The following is a 16,424-nucleotide window of genomic DNA, read 5'->3' on the forward strand; positions in this document are numbered from 1 at the left end:
CTCGGAACATACGTGCCCTCCTAGAAAACACTTCCAGCTATCCTTTCATAGCCATTAGTTACCAGCCAGACTAGCATAGTTGACATCCTCCGAACCCGGCGGTGGTGCGATGGCACTCAGGTCTTCGAGGTCATCCGTACCAGCTGCAGCTGCCGATGAGGGTCCTGCACTGATAGCACCCTTTCCACCATGAGAAGTTGCAATAGCATCCCTTGTCTGCCTCCCCGCCTTTGCGTGTGCAATGCGCTCCTCGCGATCCATAGTGTCCAGCGGCTTCGGTCGTCCCCATTGTACTCTGAGCGGTACACCCTTAACCACCGCCTTGCCCTGGCAGGCTTCCGCGGCGGCCTCGGCATCCGTCCTCTTGGCGTAGTTGACAAATGCACAGTGAGATCTATGCGAGCAGATAAGAGATCGGAGCTGGCCATGTTTCGAGAAGAAGCTCCGCAGTTCGTGTTCGGGGAGGTCATCCTCAACGCCAGTGACAAAAAGAGAGGTGATGTTCTTGTCGGCAGGAGGCAGGATGTCTTGGGGCTGCGGTGGGAGCTGCGCAAATCCTCGTCCACCTCTGCCGCGGCCGGCAGGGCCTCGTCCAGCCGCAAGTTTTGCGCCTGCGGGCGCAACTCTCGTATCCCGAGTCCGAACAGGTCCAGGTGTATGCTTGGCTCCTTCCGGTGCAGGCAGCGCTTTTTGTCCACTCTCTCCACCTTCCAACTCGAGCCTCCGCTGTTTCTTGTAGTAGGGTTCGCTGGTGGCAAGGCGACGCAACAGCTCCCTGGCCTTCTCGTCCGTCTTCTCGTACTCCTCAACCGCGCCTCTGCCCTCCTCAATCTCCTTCTCATGCTCCTGTGCATAGTACTCCCGGTTTATGCTGCTGTTGGGACCCGGGGCGACCATTTTGAGGGCGGCATCTCTGATGGTAATGGGCAGGCCGAATGACAGGTCCAGCATGCAGCACTGGCAGCAGTTCTTCAGGCGCGCACACGTCAGGCAGATGCTTGTGCGCTTCTGGCGCGACGTCCGGTCAGCCTTCCACCTGAAGATGGTGAAGGGTCGCGTGCAGATCTTGCACTCGGCACCGTGGTCTTCCTTGAGCATCTGCACGTATGGGTTGTCGGGAAGGCATCGTTCGCAGACCGAGGGAAAGTCGGTGGTCTCCCATCCGGACCGGTTGAGGTCCTGCTTGATTTGCGGCGGCATGGTGGGCGACGGCGTGTATATGGGCGTGGCGGGTGTCGGGTGCTCGGATAAGTTGCGACGACTTGGAGTTGGATGGAATAGGATGCACGCACCACACGGGGTTTTGTCATCCGGGCATTAGCCACAAGTCGTGGCGCAGAGGTGGCGATCTTCGGCAAGTTTGCCTGGGGCTCCCGTGCAGTTCTCTTGGCAGGGACCACTAGGTTGCTAGTGAATTTCTATAGAGCTAGAGCGGGTCTCCTATCTACCCTTTCTCTCCGAGACTCCGCACTTCTCTCCACGTTAACATCCGAGCCGATTGTCTCTCTGCTTCGTGTCAATTTTCCTCGGAACCACCTATCCGCTCTACAGTGCTATAAGTACCTGTCCATCCCCCGTCTTTCAAAATGGCACCCATGGCTCTTGAGAAGGAAGACAAGGACCGCGATCTCGCGTACAAGGAGGCCCTCCATGGCAAGTCCGGCCAGATGCGCGGAGGCACTTGGGCCATGATGAACAAGAACTCCAGCGCCCAGGAAGCTGCTGTCGACGAGTACTTCAAGCACTGGGACAACAAGGCCGCCGTCGACGAGACGCCCGAGATTCGCGAGGCGCGTCGGAAGGAGTATGCCACTCTCACCAGACAGTAAGTCACACCACTCAACATCACTCCATCCTCTCGCTGACCATCACTAGCTACTACAACCTGGCCACCGACCTCTATGAGATGGGATGGGCTCAGTCCTTCCATTTCTGTCGTTTTGCTGTGAATGAGCCTTTCAAGCAGGCCCTGGCCCGCCATGAGCACTACCTTGCCCACGTCATGGGTCTTCGTGACAACATGAGGGTGCTGGACGTTGGCTGTGGTGTCGGTGGTCCTGCCCGCGAGATCTCCAAGTTCTCCGGTGCCAACATTGTTGGTCTCAACAACAACGATTACCAGATCGACCGGGCAACGCACTACGCCCAGAAGGAGGGTCTGTCGCATAAGCTGAGCTTCGTCAAGGGTGACTTCATGGTATGTCAGACAATCCAATGCAACTCAATGAACCCACCTGCTAACCACCGAATTCGTAGCAAATGACCTTCCCTGACAACTCTTTCGATGCCGTCTATGCTATCGAGGCGACTGTCCACGCTCCTTCTCTAGAGGGCATCTACTCTGAGATCTTCCGTGTTCTCAAGCCCGGTGGTGTTTTCGGTGTCTACGAGTGGCTCATGACCGACAAGTACGACAACGAAAACCCCCGCCACCGTGAGATTCGTCTGGGCATTGAGCTTGGTGATGGTATCTCCAACATGGAGAAGATCGAGGTTGCCCTGCAGGCCATGAAGGCGGCCGGTTTCGAGCTGGAGCTGAACGAGGATCTGGCGGACCGCCCCGATGCTAGGCCGTGGTACTGGCCTCTGGCTGGTGACTACTCGAACATGGGTAGTCTCTGGGAGTTCCCCACCATTTTCAGGATGACCAAGATTGGCCGTGGTCTTGCCCACAGGTTCTGCGGTGCCCTGGAGTACATTGGTCTGGCTCCCAAGGGCACCCAGAAGACGGCGGATTCGCTGGCCGTTGCCGGCGACTGCCTTGTTGCCGGTGGCCAGGAGAAGTTGTTCACGCCCATGTACTTGATGGTTGGCCGCAAGCCCGCCGCGTAAGTGTTGAGGAATCAAGGGAGATGTTACTGATCGGAGGGGATTTGGGTATCCACCGATCGTCTGCACGCTGCAAATGTTCTTATCACTTCTTGTGTACGCATAGATGAGATGCCTTTCTTCTGTACGGCTCGGGCTGGGCCTTGTTATATATTTGACATACAGCTCCTAATAAAACTTGGCATGGATGTCAGCAACGAGGTTGTTCTGCTTACACATGAATGGATGATGGTGATGATGATGGTGATGCTGCAAGATCGGAGCGGCTAGTCTGGCCAAATCCGATGAGCACCCCCGGCGGGGTATCTGCGCACGCCGGATTAAGAGCGTGCGATGCTAAAGTATAAAGAGAGACATGAGGGCGTGAGTTTGGGGGCGTAGATTAATTAGATGGTAAGCCGGCGTGTCGCGATTATCCGCAGCAGCGTTGCGGCGGAGCTCAACACGGCTGTAGCGGCGGTTTTGTCGCGGAACAGCTCCCAACAACCGCCGGACTCCGAGTGGAGAATTTCCGCCGCGATAATCCTTCAACACCACACAGCTGAGCTCGTCTCTCCTCCGCAGCCGCCCACCACTCCCTATCAGATTTCTCTCCGACCTCCCGTCCCTCTCACCACCGAAGCGATCCAGCATGTCCGCCTCCAGGCTATTCCGTCCGGCCACCCGCCTGATGGCGGCATCGCGCCCTGCCCCAGTGTCTCGTTCCGCCTTCCGCCCTGCTGCGGCGCTGCGCACCTACGCCCAGTCCACCGGCACCAAGGAGATGACGGTGCGCGAGGCCCTCAATGAGGCCATGGTAGAGGAGATGGAGAGGAACGAGAAGGTCTTCGTCATGGGCGAGGAGGTTGCGCAGTACAACGGAGCGTAAGTACCCTTGCACCGTGCTGATGCGACGGCAAATGGATCAGCGGGTGGTGGATTCGCGACCTTCTTGGATGCAGTACATGAGCAATGCTAACAGGAGCTTGTTCCTGTGCAGGTACAAGGTCACCAAGGGTCTGCTCGACCGCTTCGGCGAGAAGCGTGTCATTGACACTCCCATCACCGAGTCCGGTTTCTGTGGTCTCACCGTTGGCGCCGCGCTCGCTGGCCTTCACCCTGTCGTAAGGCGCCGTCGCCCTCCTCCGTCATGTATAGCCGCTTACGATAATTCGATATAGTGCGAGTTCATGACCTTCAACTTCGCCATGCAGGCCATTGACCAAATCATCAACTCCGCCGCCAAGACCCACTACATGTCCGGTGGTATCCAGCCCTGCAACATTACCTTCCGCGGTCCCAACGGCTTCGCCGCCGGTGTCGCTGCTCAGCACTCCCAGGACTACTCCGCCTGGTACGGCAGCATTCCCGGCCTCAAGGTCGTTTCGCCCTACAGCGCCGAGGATGCGAAGGGTCTGATGAAGGCTGCCATCCGCGACCCCAACCCGGTCGTTGTCCTGGAGAACGAGTACGTGTTTCCGGTCTAAGGACGCAATGCGGTTTTGCTGACCTCAAGTTAGGCTGCTGTACGGTCTGTCCTTCCCCATGAGCGAGGAGGCCCAGAAGGATGACTTTGTCATTCCCGTAAGTCTTGTCATTTGTATCAATAGACGTCCAAACTAATGCCTTTACAGTTCGGCAAGGCTAAGATTGAGCGCCCCGGCAAGGACCTTACCATTGTCACCCTCTCCCGCTGCGTTGGCCAGGCTCTGGTTGCCGCTGAGCAGCTGAAGCAGAAGTACGGCGTCGAGGCCGAGGTTATTAACCTCCGTTCCGTCAAGCCCCTGGACGTTGAGGCCATCGTAAAGTCCGTGAAGAAGACTGGCCACTTGATGGCTCTCGAGTCCGGTTTCCCCTCGTACGGTGTCAGCTCTGAGATCCTTGCTCTGACCTGCGAGTACGCCTTCGACTACCTCCACGCTCCTCCCGTCCGTGTCACTGGTGCTGAGGTGCCCACTCCCTATGCGCAGAAGCTGGAGGAGATGGCCTTCCCTACTGAGCAGCTGGTTGTCGACTACGCCGCCAAGCTGCTGCGTGTGTAAGAAAACCAAATCATGGTTGACGGGTGTTCTTTTTACTCTTCTGCGCGTCTTTTTCCTTTCAAACGTTAAATCTAGAATCTCGATTCATTGACTTTATTGCGGCGCGGGAAAAATTGTATTTCTAGCGTTGCGGCTGATCCGCCTACCTCCCAATTACTCCGAAACTCCGACCATCATAACCCTCTCACACTGTACTTAGGATACCTACTGAATCATCTGTGGCGTACGATGAACCTTGGTCGCCTTTATTCTGTGACGAGCGTTCGCGAGATTGGCTTCATGCGTTCTATTTTCCAGCAAGTCCCGGATGCAGAAGCCGTAGGTGTAGCTACGAGAAGACGAAAGCAACGGCAATCCCCACGCTTGCCACAAACTTGGAGTGATGATACGATACGTGGAAGACAAGCAACCTACGCTGCGAGCAAACGAGGTGAGGTAGCTGCGCTTGAGTCCACGTCACAGCCCAAGCGTTTTCGAAAATCCAAAAGACAATCAAACATACCCGTCCGTCCTACATAATGCTAAGAGAAGTCCACATCGCAGCTGGTTTCTAACTGACAGCACAGCCCAACCAAGACACGGGCTCCGAACGAAGAGACATCCATCCAGTCCCGAATGCAACGCGCCCAGACTCGACATCCGGCCTCACAGCATCTTCAGCCGCCAACCCAGTCTCGCTCCCTGGGTCCTTCCTTCCCTCCTCAACCAACCAACCAACCAAAAACAAACAAACGACCCCGCAGCCCCCGCAAACATGTGCTTCGTCCTCGTCGGCCTCTGCCCGCACTGCGGCCACATGGCCGCGCTGCGCACGCGCTACTGCGACGCCGTTGCGCGGCAGGCATGGGAGCCGCCGAACCCGTGCGCGGCCGGCGTGAACGAGTACGAGTATGTGCCGGGGCGGGCGTGCGGACGGGGTTGCGGTGGTGGGAGGCAGGAAGACAAGCGGGTGAGGAGGTGTGGGAGGTGGGGAAGGAGTGATGTTGTGGGTGTGGAAAGGAAAGTGGAAGAGAGAATGGTTGCGGGTGTGGAGACGGAGGTGGGAGAGGTTGTGGAGGTGGAGAAGGACGCGGAGGCGGAGGCGGAGGTGATTGATGAGGGGGACGAGGTGTGTGCGAGTGGTATGTTACTGGAAAAACAGTGGGATGGACTGGACACGGGTCTGGCGATGGTGCAGGATCGCGGTGAGGCGGAACTGAAGAACGAGTTTGCGGCGCTGATGGATTGGTATAGGGGCGAGTTTGCGGAGCAGTACGTTTTTGAGTGGGAGCTTGGGGAAGCTTGAGGATGGTTGGAGTCTGTTGGAACGTCAGTCGTTTCTTTGACGAAGACATGGCTCTTTGGGTCTTGAGAGAGGGGAGGCTGCATTTGCGGGGGTAATGGACCAGATGGTTCGGTGGTACGAGAAGGCTAAGAGCGTCCGTTGCTCGTAACGTCCCTCATCGTCGAAGAAGATTCACCGCCCAGCGACATAAGAATGATATGGGCAGTCCCTATGGAATACTCCTTGTCTAGCTACAGGCCTGGGTTTTGGATAGGAGTGAAAGGGTCTTAGAATGCACGCATGACATATATCTTGACTAGGTTTCGATTACACTCCGTACAAGCATGATCGTGTCGTCTGGTGGTGGATATTGCTGAGGGGAGTTTGAACGGCCGTTCTCGCTTTGCCTCGATGGCACTCTACAAGTACGATTGTGTTTTACATTCGATACCCCTTGAGACGCCAAAGCAGGGAAATGGTATGTACTTTTGAGATCTAGGACAAGGAAATGGTCTCGACTCCCAACCTGTCTACCTGTCTTCCATACTCTCCAAACCCTTCTCGCGCAAGCGCATTCTCAAAAAAGATTTCCAGACACATCGCCTAGGCGTACCGACCTCCATCCAGGAACAGTGGCATAGAAAACGTGTAAACGGTACCCTCAACTCTAGTCTGCAGCTCTATGGCCGTAAACCTGATATCTCTATGCATCATCCATGCCCACCCATTAAATCGTGTCCCCAACGCCGGAAATTATGACACATTTTGGCTTGCTGTTCTTTACGAAGCTTAAGCCTTCTTGTCCGCCTCAGCGGCCAGACGGTCATGCTCGTCGATGTCCCTGCGTGCAACCAGTTAGCTAATTGTCACCCTCCAAAAAAAAAATAGTCCAGGTTTGGCTGTTGCGGGGAACTTACATGGCCTCCCAAGGATAGCATATCCAGATGTCGCCAACGGTCTCAGCGGCGATGTACTTGCCGCTGTCCATCAGGTCCGCGGGGAGCGTGCCCTTCTTGGCCTTGTCTTTGTTGTGCAGGACGAAGATGCTGAACGTCGTCTTCTCGCCGCTACGGCCGAGTTTCTTGGTGGCCTCCTCGACGTCCTTCTCCAGCTCCTTGACGGCGTACTCAAGCGTGGTGCGCGTGTCGTCGACCTCGTCGACGATCAGCACGTTCTTGCCGATCAGGTTGGCCATCTCCAGGCTCGACAGGTCCAGCCATTGGGTGCGCGTCACCTTGGTGCCGGGGGCCTCGACGTCGCCATCGGTGCCGAGCGACTCGTAGAGCGACAGACCGATGGCCTGGATGGGGATGTTGGGGTTGCCGGGCTTCTTGAGGAAGGAGCGCAGGATGCGGGCAGGCACGTAGCCGCCGCCACCGATGGCGATCATGAGGTTGGGCTTGAATTCATTGAGGATCTGGTCGGCCGACTGCTGGCACAGCTTGTGGACCTGCGACAAACAACACCAGTCAGTTCAGTGCGAGGCGCAAAGGCATGGTGTGACGGCGGCGCGAGGCAGGAACGAGCCAATTACTTGCTCCAAAACCCTGCCAGCATGTCGCAGCTGCGTGACCAGAGGCGGCTGACCTTGTTGTAGGTAACGTAGACCTTCTCGACCATTTTGGCGGGTGATTGTATGCGGGCAAGCGGAAGTGCAGAGTCCTGAGGGCAAAATTCTTGTGTCGCAAAATAAATTCAGCTTATCGGCGGGCAGTCAAATCCCCCACAACTGTCGTTCGTCAGCCTCAGGCTCGGCCATTCGGGGGATTCCGACGAATCAGTGCCACGTCGCCCACGTGACTGCACTACTCGAAACTGCTCGCGGGCAATTCAACGCCTCGGTCAAAGCACCAAACCATTAAAGACTTCCGCGCGAACTCCACAACAAACTGCTCGTTCCCTCTGAGAACCTTGTAACCCGGGTATGTAGCGGGCGCAGTCGTAAACAAAAGCCGCCGCCCTTTATCATCAGGGAAAGATTCCCCGCCATTACTCCTAGACTCATTCTTTCTCCAACTTTCGTACGTTGCCAGCCCATATTGCCGTGAGATGAAATAGACTACCGTCTTCCATCTGAATGTCTTCGCCGGTTTTCCTTCAAGCCACATGGACGGCTCAGCCGACAAGATGAATTTGTTGGCTTGATTGTCAAACACGACTGAACACATCTTTACACCAGAGGTGCTCCATCTGTCCGATCCCGAAAGATTGCGGTCTCTTAAATGATACAGTCGACTGTTGTAGTCCATGGGCTCTGCAACCAGGGAGTCGGTGAATTTAAAGTCGGCGTTGACGCACACGTCGGAAAAGTGCTCGGATAAGAGCGCCCCGTCGAGTGTGTAGCGCTTGGCTGTGAAGCGGCTAGATTTCAGAGTTTCACTTACGGCGAGGATAACAATCGACTTTGTTTGTTCGTCGACTATCATACATTGATTCCTTCATATCGAATGTTAGCAGGGTTTACCGTGACAGTCAAACCTGGTTACAACAACAGCTGGTCAGTAGCTTCCAACTCTTAAGGCTAGCGTTGACTATTCACGACGTTTCCCTCGTTATAACGGCGAAGGTAACGTCCGTCGCCGTGAAGCGAGATTCACCGCGAACGGAGTCCACCGTATAGCGAGACAGGGAACGATACAAGCAATCCCTACAGAGTACTCCTTGCCCAGCTCCCAGCTCGAGTTCTGGTTATAGGTGAAAAGCTCTTAGACCATGCACAGACTCTACATACCTTAACTGGGTCTCTTCTCCTACTCCGTACGCGTATCACCATCTCGCTTCACGGTGACGGACGTTACCCGATGAACACTGTTAAGAGTTGAAAGTCGCTGACAGGCTCAAAACAATTGTAACCAGGTTTGACTGTATGAAGTCGGGCTGCGCAACTTCCGCAAGTATAGAATGAAGCTTACCTTCTTTCAGGCTGGGGTTCCCAACATCGAGTGAATCGTTCGATGGCGTTCCATGTGTAAACAGCTCCTGCGGTGCTATCTATGCCGCGCATTCTGATAGCGATGGTTCTACCACTTCCTGTAATTTCTTCTATGCTAGCGTTGTGACATCGGAAGTGCGTTTTTAGTTTGGAATCGAGGTCGTAAACATAGCAGACTCTACAGTGAGGTGTCAATCAGCATGCATCCAGACGTTCCAGTTCGAACCATCTTGCGCTTCTGGTAGTCATAGGTAAGGGCCTTTGCGGAGTCTCTTGTGTGGTCTGGAATGAACAAAGTCACGCGGGAAGCACGTCGAGCCGCATTCGAACTTGCTTCTGCCAACACGTTGGCACAACAGGTAGAGCCTGCATGTATGGACACAGACTTACCCAGAGGCAGTAAGAAAAGCGAGAAGCCTGTCAGTCAGTTTGAGCCGGGTGATCCGCTCCCGAGCGTCACCGGCTACCTTGGTAGTGGCAGCTGTTCGCAAGCTGTATATCATGATAGAGCGAGGGTCATGCGCGTCCTCGAGCCAGGCAATTGTCTCGCGGCAGAATTCGAAAGGCATATGGTCGTCGAAACGACGTTCGCTCCAAGGCGCATTGTACCTTCGCAGTGAGTAGGGCCGGGCTTCTTCGAAACACTTGACATGTTTGGCCTTGAGAGCGTCTCGGTCATGGATGTTGGCAGACTGGCAATGCAGCATCGGGTCGCGATCGGAATACCACTGCGCCAGGCAACAGTGGCGCACATGCTCAGATGACAACAGGACTCTCCAGCGGCGGGACACGCGCGCATACAGGAACATGGCGTGCACGGGGAGGTGGACGAAGACGGCGGCGACCAGCTCGACGGGTAGGCGGGCGATCAGGTCGAAGCGGAAGTCGTGGGTATGCACAGCGAGGGCCAGCTGTCTCCATTCCGCGGCGGTCAGCCTCTCCACAATACCGGTCAGGCTGGGGGCCGGGAAGGTTAGCGGTGGGATGGAGAGAGAGCGGGCAGGGGAGGAGTCGGAGGGGGCTTACGCTACGCGGCGGGCGGGCGCGCATAGTTGGTCGAAGGTTTGGGCCAGGCTGGCCATGGCTGATCGGCGGCGGGCTTTCTGGAACTCTGTCGTACTTTAGCAGCGGCCGTTGAAATGTCGCATACCTAGGCGATCGGCAGCCGGGGAACGGCCAGCGACAGCCGAGCGAGGAGACTGGAAGGCGGTTGTACGTACCCAGTATAGTGGCCCCTGGCCTGCCTGGAGGGAGCTTAGAGCTCCACCTTAAGGCCTCGGTTGCTTTCCATCGCAACCCTCCATCACCACCTTTTTCGCGCGCCTTGACTTGCCTCTTGTGCTCCGCGGTTGCGTGCCATGCTCTCCTAGATCCGCAGCCCTTTGCCGCTCCCTCCGCCGGCGCCCTCGACTCCTCCCCTCTTGCCTTGAGCTTGCCGTCCCCGCAAAAATCCAATTGACCCTTATTATCCCTGGGACCCTAGATTCACTCGGACCTCCACCTCCACCCGTCGAAAAACCCTCCTGTCCACTCCCGCCCCGTCGCGCGCATTACCGCCGCCCTACAATGCTCTGAGCCCCGGCGCCCGAGACCCGCCTGCATATTCTTAGGTCCAAAAAGAGCCGGATGATATCTGAGAGAGACGTCTGAATCCGGCGCCGCTTTGCTGTGCGCGAAACCATGGCCTCGAGCACCGAATCCATCCGGCGCAGCCCTTTCACCGATTCCATCATCACGTCGGGTATGCACAAGTCCATACCCATCCTACCATCTTCGTCCGCCTCGTCTTCGTTGACTCCGCCCGCACAACAAGGCGACCCTATGGACGTCACGCCTTCGGGCCACCACACCATGGGCCCGCCATCGCAGAATAGCCCGTCGGCCGACCGCGGCGCTGCAAACCAACAGTCGAGCGTCGAGTCCGAGCACAAGAGCAATACCAACGCCAACGCCAACGCCGCCAACACCAACAACAACAACAACAACAACAACAACAACAACAACAACAACACTGCCACTAATGGGAACAGTGGGCCTGGAATTGGCGCGGCAGCTGCAGCGCAGCAGCCAAAGGTCGTGCAGACGGCTTTCATTCACAAGCTTTACAAGTACGCCAGACGCAGCGCCCCGGATGCAAGACATGAGCTGACTAGCTTCTAGCATGTTGGAGGACCAATCTATCCAACATTTGATTTCTTGGTCGAGCACAAACGAGAGCTTTGTAATGTCCCCCTCTAACGAATTCTCAAAAGTCCTGTCGTAAGTGTACAACGAACACTTAGAAAGAAAGAAAAAATCAATAGCGCCGAATCTGACGTTTTTTTCAAGTTCCTATTTCAAGCACACAAATATTTCGTCGTTTGTAAGGCAACTCAACATGTATGGTTTCCATAAAGGTAGGCCGTTTGAAACCAGCACTGCATTTCCACCGCTCACTTTTATACAGTGAGCGATGTGTTTCATACTGGCTCACCAGACTCTCCTTTGTGGGAGTTTAAGCACGGCAACGGGAACTTTAAACGCGGAGACCTCGTTGGTCTGAGGGAAATCAAGCGAAGAGCCTCGAGACACGCGCTCATCCACCGCGACTCCTTCTCAACAGGCCCCAAGGTCAATGCGCCTCCACCGGGTGCACCAGTAGAGCCAATGCCGGATCCAGTTGAGACACGTCTCAACATCCTCGAGCACAGTCTTTATGACGTTCATAACCGGCTCGCGCGCACAGAAGACAGTAACGCATATGTAAATCAAAAGTGTCATGTCCTGTTGGAAAGTCTTATGCGCTGTCACCAGGTACGTTAATTTCGCCAAAGGTGTCGAGTCCAACGCTAACTGTCTCAGTGGAATTATGAACTCTCCAATTGCATCAAGACCATGGTACCCGACCCGGACCACCCGCTCCACAAAGAAGGTAAGACACGTTTTCGGGCCAGAGGCTACATGAAACATGCTGACAACAACAACAGTACACACCATGCAAAGTGACATCGCCAGACAGTCAGACATGTTGAGAACTATGGAAGAGCAGCAAGAACCTATGCCGGCGGCGCGGCCTCAGCCCTATTTTTCGAACCTCCAAACCGACAGCATGGCTCCTGCTTCTCCTCGCCAACTGGCACAAAACGATTCACGGCGGCCGTCATTGGCTGATGCTGGCCGGCCGCCATCCTACAGGGCTGTACCATCGCACTTATCGGTCGTCTCGCCGCGGCGTCCGTACGGCTCCATTAGCCAAGGAGGCTATTCGCCCTCATCAATTCGCCCACCTGTACAGACTCAAGCGCCTCCGCCGCCACCTCCTCAAATACAACACCCACTTGCGACAGTTCATTCGCCTCCGCAACCGCCTAACCTCTCAAGGCGGCACACCTCCGCCGACATACGGTTGCACGGCTGGCAAGGCGCGCCTCAGGCACACTCGCCTTATGCATCCGGTCAAAACTCGACGCAGTGGCCCTCATCCCCGCACCGAGCACCCCTTGGTGGCGACCAGGAGCTACGAAACGCCCTTGCCCAGTACGAGATCAGTCGCGGCCCTCGCGCGGGTGGGTCTCGACAAGGCACGCCTCCTGGTGGTGATCCGGGCCCGCACCTGAGCCCTGATGCCGGCTGGACGCTTCCCGGTGCTCGGTTTCCTTTCCGTGGCATTGACACATCAGCTCCGCCGACGCGTCGTTCTAGCATGGCGTCGAATGTGCATTCTTTGCTGAACCCGGCAGACACAGCGGAACGGGCGGAGGAGGACGAACAGCCAGAAAACCTGAAGAGAAAACGGCTGCTGTAGAATGTTCCGCATTCTCTCCCGGTATCATATATCTTCGATCCGATATCCCGGAGCTTGTCGAGGCACATCCGCCGGTGCTCGACAGGTCCGACCACATTTTGACGTCTTTGGATCTTCTCTACTTCGAATCTTTCGGAAGACTTGCATTATTGCCAATTCAACACACATTTTTCTCCACATCCAAGATTATACCACATCATTTTTTTCTGGTTTCGAACCGACCATACCATCGCAAAAGAAGCGAAGAAGGCATTCACGGAGGGCGGCGGCATCATCATCATCAACATCATCATCATCATTCTTTAGCATTCTTGCATGGCCAGAGCACCCACGACAGAGCGGCACCTTGGCAACGGCGGTTGCGGTGGTTATGGCTATGGTGATTAGGGTTGGCTTGAGACGTCTTTATTGAAAGGAAGACGCGATGCCAAGGGATTTTTTTGTGCAGAAAGATATAACGGCCCAATACTCATTCATACAGGAAAGAGGAGATCGCAGAAGTGGGGAAGTAGGGGAAATGGAGAGAGAGAAAGAGAGAGGGGGGGAAGAAGGGAGAGCGAAGGGAGAGGGGGAGGGAGACAGAGGATTTCGTAAGAGGCAGGCAGGAAGCAAGCGCGCCCGCGCGCCTGCTCTTTCGGGGACAGAGCTCTCCCCGCGCCCGCGCGCTCACGTGCTCGCGTGTCGATCTACCTAGGTACTTTATCCTCTCTCTCGTCCCTCCTCCTCGAGAGCAAGGCCGAGGCGCTCAAGGCGTGCGAGGAGTTACGGGACTTTCACGGGCGTTGGGTCATCATCACACGTGCGTGCATAGTAATCAGGGTTTCTTTTTTATTTTGGCTTGCTTGAGGTTTACCTACCGTCTGTCTGACTGCCCCTTCGTTGCTGCTGCTGCCCCGCGCGGGGAAGGAGAAAGAAAAAGCCGTCGTCTGTGCCGGTGCCTGCCCGTGCTTGTGCTTGTGCGCGTAGCGGCGGGTGTGGCGCATGTTGGGTGATTGTTTGTTTCTGCTTCGTCTCGTCCGGAAGGACAAGCAGCATCGTCCCTCTGCTTGCTTCTCGTACGGACCTACTCATGAACGTGAGTGCATGTCTGTTAGGGTATGCCTGAGATATCTGGCCTATCCCTTCGCATGTCGCCGGCCACTATCTTACAGGCTGCCAAGACGCCTTTTCTGGTTACATAACGTCTTTCACCGGGAACTGAGATCCACAGCTTAGCAAGACAGGTGACGATACAAGCAGTCCCTATGGAGTGCACCTTGCTAAGACAGAGGACGATACAAGCAGTCTCTACAGAGTATACCTTGCCTAGCTCCTAGCCTTAGTCTCGGATATGGATGAAATAGTTTTAGAGCACACATAGATTCTATGTATCATAACTGATTCTCTTCTTCTATTCCATACCAATATTACAAGTAAGCATAGGCTCTAACGGCGCTAGCGGGGGAGGGGGGTCGTGAATTCACAACCCGTAATGGGATCATTCAGTCTCAAACATATACACGCATATATTCACAAGGCACAAGCTTTAGCGGTGGCCGAATCTCTCATTACCGGCTCCGACTACCAATACAGATCCAGGCATCATCAAAGCACGCCCAAGGCCCAAGCAGGACACGCGCGTTTCCACCGCAGCCGCGCCGACCCCGGGCCAGCACGTTACTAAGTCCATGCCCTTCACGCACTTATCCGCGGGGGAAAGCGACGCAGGTGGTGCGCGTCTGCAACGACACGATAAAGACAGATAAAGGGGAAAGAGGAGAATTGGGAAATTTTCCCGGCGGTTGTTGCTCTGTTTGCCGAACCATTAAAGGAAGGCGGGTAGCAGCGGCGTCGGTCAACTGAAACAAAGGAAATCGAGCCGTCGAGGCTGTGCGATTCGAATTGTTTCCCTTCGTCCCCGCCGACATCAACCATGAGTGGCTCAGGGAGCAGCACTACGGGTTGATAGTGGAGGGAGGAAGGAGCGTTGAAAAGCAAAAACTCCTAAGGGCAGCGTTCGAGTGGGGTTGGTGATTAACTGAGTTGGGGGGATTTTTTTTTTTTTTTGGTCGATTGGTGTTACCAGAGAAGGAGAGGGTGCATAAAAATGTCGACCTAGAACTCCTTTCCTGTCCGGTGCACTGCATCGTGGATTCGGTGAGCAATTTGGTTTGTCGATGCGAGCTTTTGAGTGGGGTGTTGTTTTCCTCAATCTTGTTCATCCCGAGCGTTGCCGATATCTATTTCGTGGTGACATGTGAACCAGTTAGACTGCCTTGGAAGATTTGCCGTTACTGCAGAATAGCATTTATCAGTAACGCTCCTTGAGCGGATGCAGGAGACAGGATCATTAGTAGAGACAGAAAGGAGGAGGGGTTGAGAAAGAAAATAATAACGACTAACCTCATCTCCACAATGTCATCAATGTGGTTGCACATGGCCACGAAGAGATCAAAGAACATTTTGCCGCCAATTTCCATCTCTGTCTGCATCGTACCGCTGCGCTTGAACGTGCGCCGACTGCGGATGATCAGAGCCAAGTAGTGAGCGCGGAGCCGCGAGTCACTGTCAGGCGTGTTCTCGTAGGCGTATCGCGCACTGCGCAGAATGGTGCTGACCTCGATACCCGTCTGCAGGCCCTGCTTGCGCAGTGCCAGCTTCTTGAGCTCCTCGAGGCCGTACCGCTCTCCGGCACAGTACACGGCCGTGTCACGGAGAATGACGTCGCCCACGCCAGCGTGAAAGATTGTCGGCTGGCTGCTGCCGCGACCACCGGTTTTGTTAGGGTTCTGGGGGTCCGGAGTCTCGACCGCGCCCTCGAGTTTCCAGGCATGGCGCCTCTTGTCGATGATGAGGCGAGGGTAGTAGTCGCCCTTGTAGAGGTACTCGAGGACGCAAGAGAAGATCTCCGGTTCTTCGTCTGGCAGGTTGATGCGTCGAGAGTTGTTTGTCTCGAAGAACTGGCCCCGCAGCGCCGCCGAAAAGAACGGCGAGTGGCACAGTACGTCTTCGTGGGCAGCGAACAGTCGTTGGTCTGGTCCAATCGCCAGAGTGATGATGGCACTGGTGAGGCTGGGAGAGGTTCTATGGATTTCACGTGTCAGCTGAAGGTCATATGCAACGGAATGAAGCAGGCAGCCTTGCGAGGCATTGGACAAACGGACCCTCCCACAGACGCCGGACTGTCCAGCTTGTCGAGCATCTTCTGCTTGGTTTCCTCGCGAAACGATCTCTTCTGCGGTTTAGTTGTCTTGCCCGCGCGATCCTTCGAGGCGAACGATCGTTTGAACATGTTTGCGACGGCGGAAAGAGACCGTTTAACGCGAGCGACAGAAGAAGGTATGGTAATGAGCGTAAGGGTTAGTTTGACGCTGGCTTGGGCATCAGGAGCTTCGGAAGAGCATCAGAACTCCCCTCCAGAGGAAAGGCGGATCTGAAGTTCTTTGCTAGAATCGGGTGATCCTGGCGCTGGATTCGGCCGGCTCTGAGACTTGCGACGGGAAAGCGTGAGGAGCGCATGGCGAGTGGGCTGGCAAGCTTGGTTAAGTAGGCGCTGGCAGCCAATATGCCAAGCGCTCGACCCATGTTGGCTTGTGTGGACACTGTGACGCAGAG

At 55.5% G+C, this 16,424-nt stretch overlaps 9 protein-coding genes across 9 annotated transcripts; 4 read left to right on the forward strand and 5 right to left on the reverse strand.

Annotated features, from left to right (window-relative positions):
- Positions 1-54: 54 nt before the first annotated feature.
- On the reverse strand, positions 55-1,200 carry K452DRAFT_222082 (uncharacterized protein; the record flags this gene model as incomplete). Its single annotated transcript, XM_033536547.1, has 1 exon — positions 55-1,200. The coding sequence occupies one exon, from the start codon at positions 1,198-1,200 to the stop codon at positions 55-57; it is 1,146 nt and encodes a 381-aa protein (XP_033400762.1).
- A 246-nt stretch (positions 1,201-1,446) lies between these two features.
- K452DRAFT_244657 (uncharacterized protein) lies at positions 1,447-3,035 on the forward strand. Its single transcript, XM_033537955.1, has 3 exons — positions 1,447-1,825; positions 1,876-2,197; positions 2,257-3,035. Exons 1-3 carry the CDS (start codon positions 1,587-1,589, stop codon positions 2,830-2,832), a joined length of 1,137 nt encoding a protein of 378 aa, XP_033400763.1. The 5' UTR covers positions 1,447-1,586; the 3' UTR covers positions 2,833-3,035.
- Positions 3,036-3,245: 210 nt separating this feature from the next.
- K452DRAFT_316180 (uncharacterized protein) lies at positions 3,246-5,232 on the forward strand. Its single transcript, XM_033543938.1, has 5 exons — positions 3,246-3,693; positions 3,809-3,932; positions 3,990-4,276; positions 4,329-4,392; positions 4,443-5,232. Exons 1-5 carry the CDS (start codon positions 3,461-3,463, stop codon positions 4,848-4,850), a joined length of 1,116 nt encoding a protein of 371 aa, XP_033400764.1. The 5' UTR covers positions 3,246-3,460; the 3' UTR covers positions 4,851-5,232.
- A 297-nt stretch (positions 5,233-5,529) lies between these two features.
- On the forward strand, positions 5,530-6,232 carry K452DRAFT_284442 (uncharacterized protein). The gene has a single exon (XM_033539941.1). It carries the CDS (start codon positions 5,605-5,607, stop codon positions 6,133-6,135), a length of 531 nt encoding a protein of 176 aa, XP_033400765.1. The 5' UTR covers positions 5,530-5,604; the 3' UTR covers positions 6,136-6,232.
- A 671-nt stretch (positions 6,233-6,903) lies between these two features.
- Positions 6,904-7,734, reverse strand: K452DRAFT_221649 (uncharacterized protein; the record flags this gene model as incomplete). The annotated part of the gene is made up of 3 exons (XM_033536525.1): positions 6,904-6,955; positions 7,032-7,564; positions 7,702-7,734. The coding sequence occupies 3 exons, from the start codon at positions 7,732-7,734 to the stop codon at positions 6,904-6,906; spliced, it is 618 nt and encodes a 205-aa protein (XP_033400766.1).
- Positions 7,735-7,788: 54 nt separating this feature from the next.
- On the reverse strand, positions 7,789-9,275 carry K452DRAFT_134050 (uncharacterized protein). The gene is made up of 2 exons (XM_033535319.1): positions 9,027-9,275; positions 7,789-8,550 (listed from the first exon to the last, which is right to left on the reverse strand). Exons 1-2 carry the CDS (start codon positions 9,116-9,118, stop codon positions 7,920-7,922), a joined length of 723 nt encoding a protein of 240 aa, XP_033400767.1. The 5' UTR covers positions 9,119-9,275; the 3' UTR covers positions 7,789-7,919.
- A 157-nt stretch (positions 9,276-9,432) lies between these two features.
- K452DRAFT_295612 (uncharacterized protein) lies at positions 9,433-10,128 on the reverse strand (the record flags this gene model as incomplete). Its single annotated transcript, XM_033541831.1, has 2 exons — positions 9,433-10,003; positions 10,073-10,128. The coding sequence occupies 2 exons, from the start codon at positions 10,126-10,128 to the stop codon at positions 9,433-9,435; spliced, it is 627 nt and encodes a 208-aa protein (XP_033400768.1).
- Positions 10,129-10,726: 598 nt separating this feature from the next.
- On the forward strand, positions 10,727-12,830 carry K452DRAFT_324834 (uncharacterized protein; the record flags this gene model as incomplete). Its single annotated transcript, XM_033544729.1, has 6 exons — positions 10,727-11,154; positions 11,207-11,305; positions 11,375-11,442; positions 11,493-11,839; positions 11,888-11,957; positions 12,013-12,830. The coding sequence occupies 6 exons, from the start codon at positions 10,727-10,729 to the stop codon at positions 12,828-12,830; spliced, it is 1,830 nt and encodes a 609-aa protein (XP_033400769.1).
- Positions 12,831-15,075: 2,245 nt separating this feature from the next.
- Positions 15,076-16,101, reverse strand: K452DRAFT_295614 (uncharacterized protein; the record flags this gene model as incomplete). Its single annotated transcript, XM_033541832.1, has 3 exons — positions 15,076-15,103; positions 15,213-15,893; positions 15,974-16,101. The coding sequence occupies 3 exons, from the start codon at positions 16,099-16,101 to the stop codon at positions 15,076-15,078; spliced, it is 837 nt and encodes a 278-aa protein (XP_033400770.1).
- Between the last annotated feature and the right edge of the window lie 323 nt (positions 16,102-16,424).

Source organism: Aplosporella prunicola (assembly GCF_010093885.1).
Source record: "Aplosporella prunicola CBS 121167 unplaced genomic scaffold K452scaffold_5, whole genome shotgun sequence".
Taxonomy (NCBI): domain Eukaryota; kingdom Fungi; phylum Ascomycota; class Dothideomycetes; order Botryosphaeriales; family Aplosporellaceae; genus Aplosporella; species Aplosporella prunicola.

What these genes read in the sequence shown, in the direction of transcription:
- K452DRAFT_244657 (XM_033537955.1), top strand. Translation starts at nt 1,587, where the DNA reads ATGGCACCCATGGCTCTTGAGAAGGAAGACAAGGACCGCGATCTCGCG. An exon ending in TATGCCACTCTCACCAGACA is followed by an intron (nt 1,826 to 1,875) that starts GTAAGTCACACC and finishes GACCATCACTAG; the next exon opens with CTACTACAACCTGGCCACCG. An exon ending in TCGTCAAGGGTGACTTCATG is followed by an intron (nt 2,198 to 2,256) that starts GTATGTCAGACA and finishes CCGAATTCGTAG; the next exon opens with CAAATGACCTTCCCTGACAA.
- K452DRAFT_284442 (XM_033539941.1), top strand. Translation starts at nt 5,605, where the DNA reads ATGTGCTTCGTCCTCGTCGGCCTCTGCCCGCACTGCGGCCACATGGCC.
- K452DRAFT_134050 (XM_033535319.1), bottom strand. Translation starts at nt 9,118, where the DNA reads ATGCGCGGCATAGATAGCACCGCAGGAGCTGTTTACACATGGAACGCC. An exon ending in GAACCCCAGCCTGAAAGAAG is followed by an intron (nt 8,551 to 9,026) that starts GTAAGCTTCATT and finishes TTCGATATGAAG; the next exon opens with GAATCAATGTATGATAGTCG.
- K452DRAFT_316180 (XM_033543938.1), top strand. Translation starts at nt 3,461, where the DNA reads ATGTCCGCCTCCAGGCTATTCCGTCCGGCCACCCGCCTGATGGCGGCA. An exon ending in GTTGCGCAGTACAACGGAGC is followed by an intron (nt 3,694 to 3,808) that starts GTAAGTACCCTT and finishes GTTCCTGTGCAG; the next exon opens with GTACAAGGTCACCAAGGGTC. An exon ending in TCGCTGGCCTTCACCCTGTC is followed by an intron (nt 3,933 to 3,989) that starts GTAAGGCGCCGT and finishes AATTCGATATAG; the next exon opens with TGCGAGTTCATGACCTTCAA.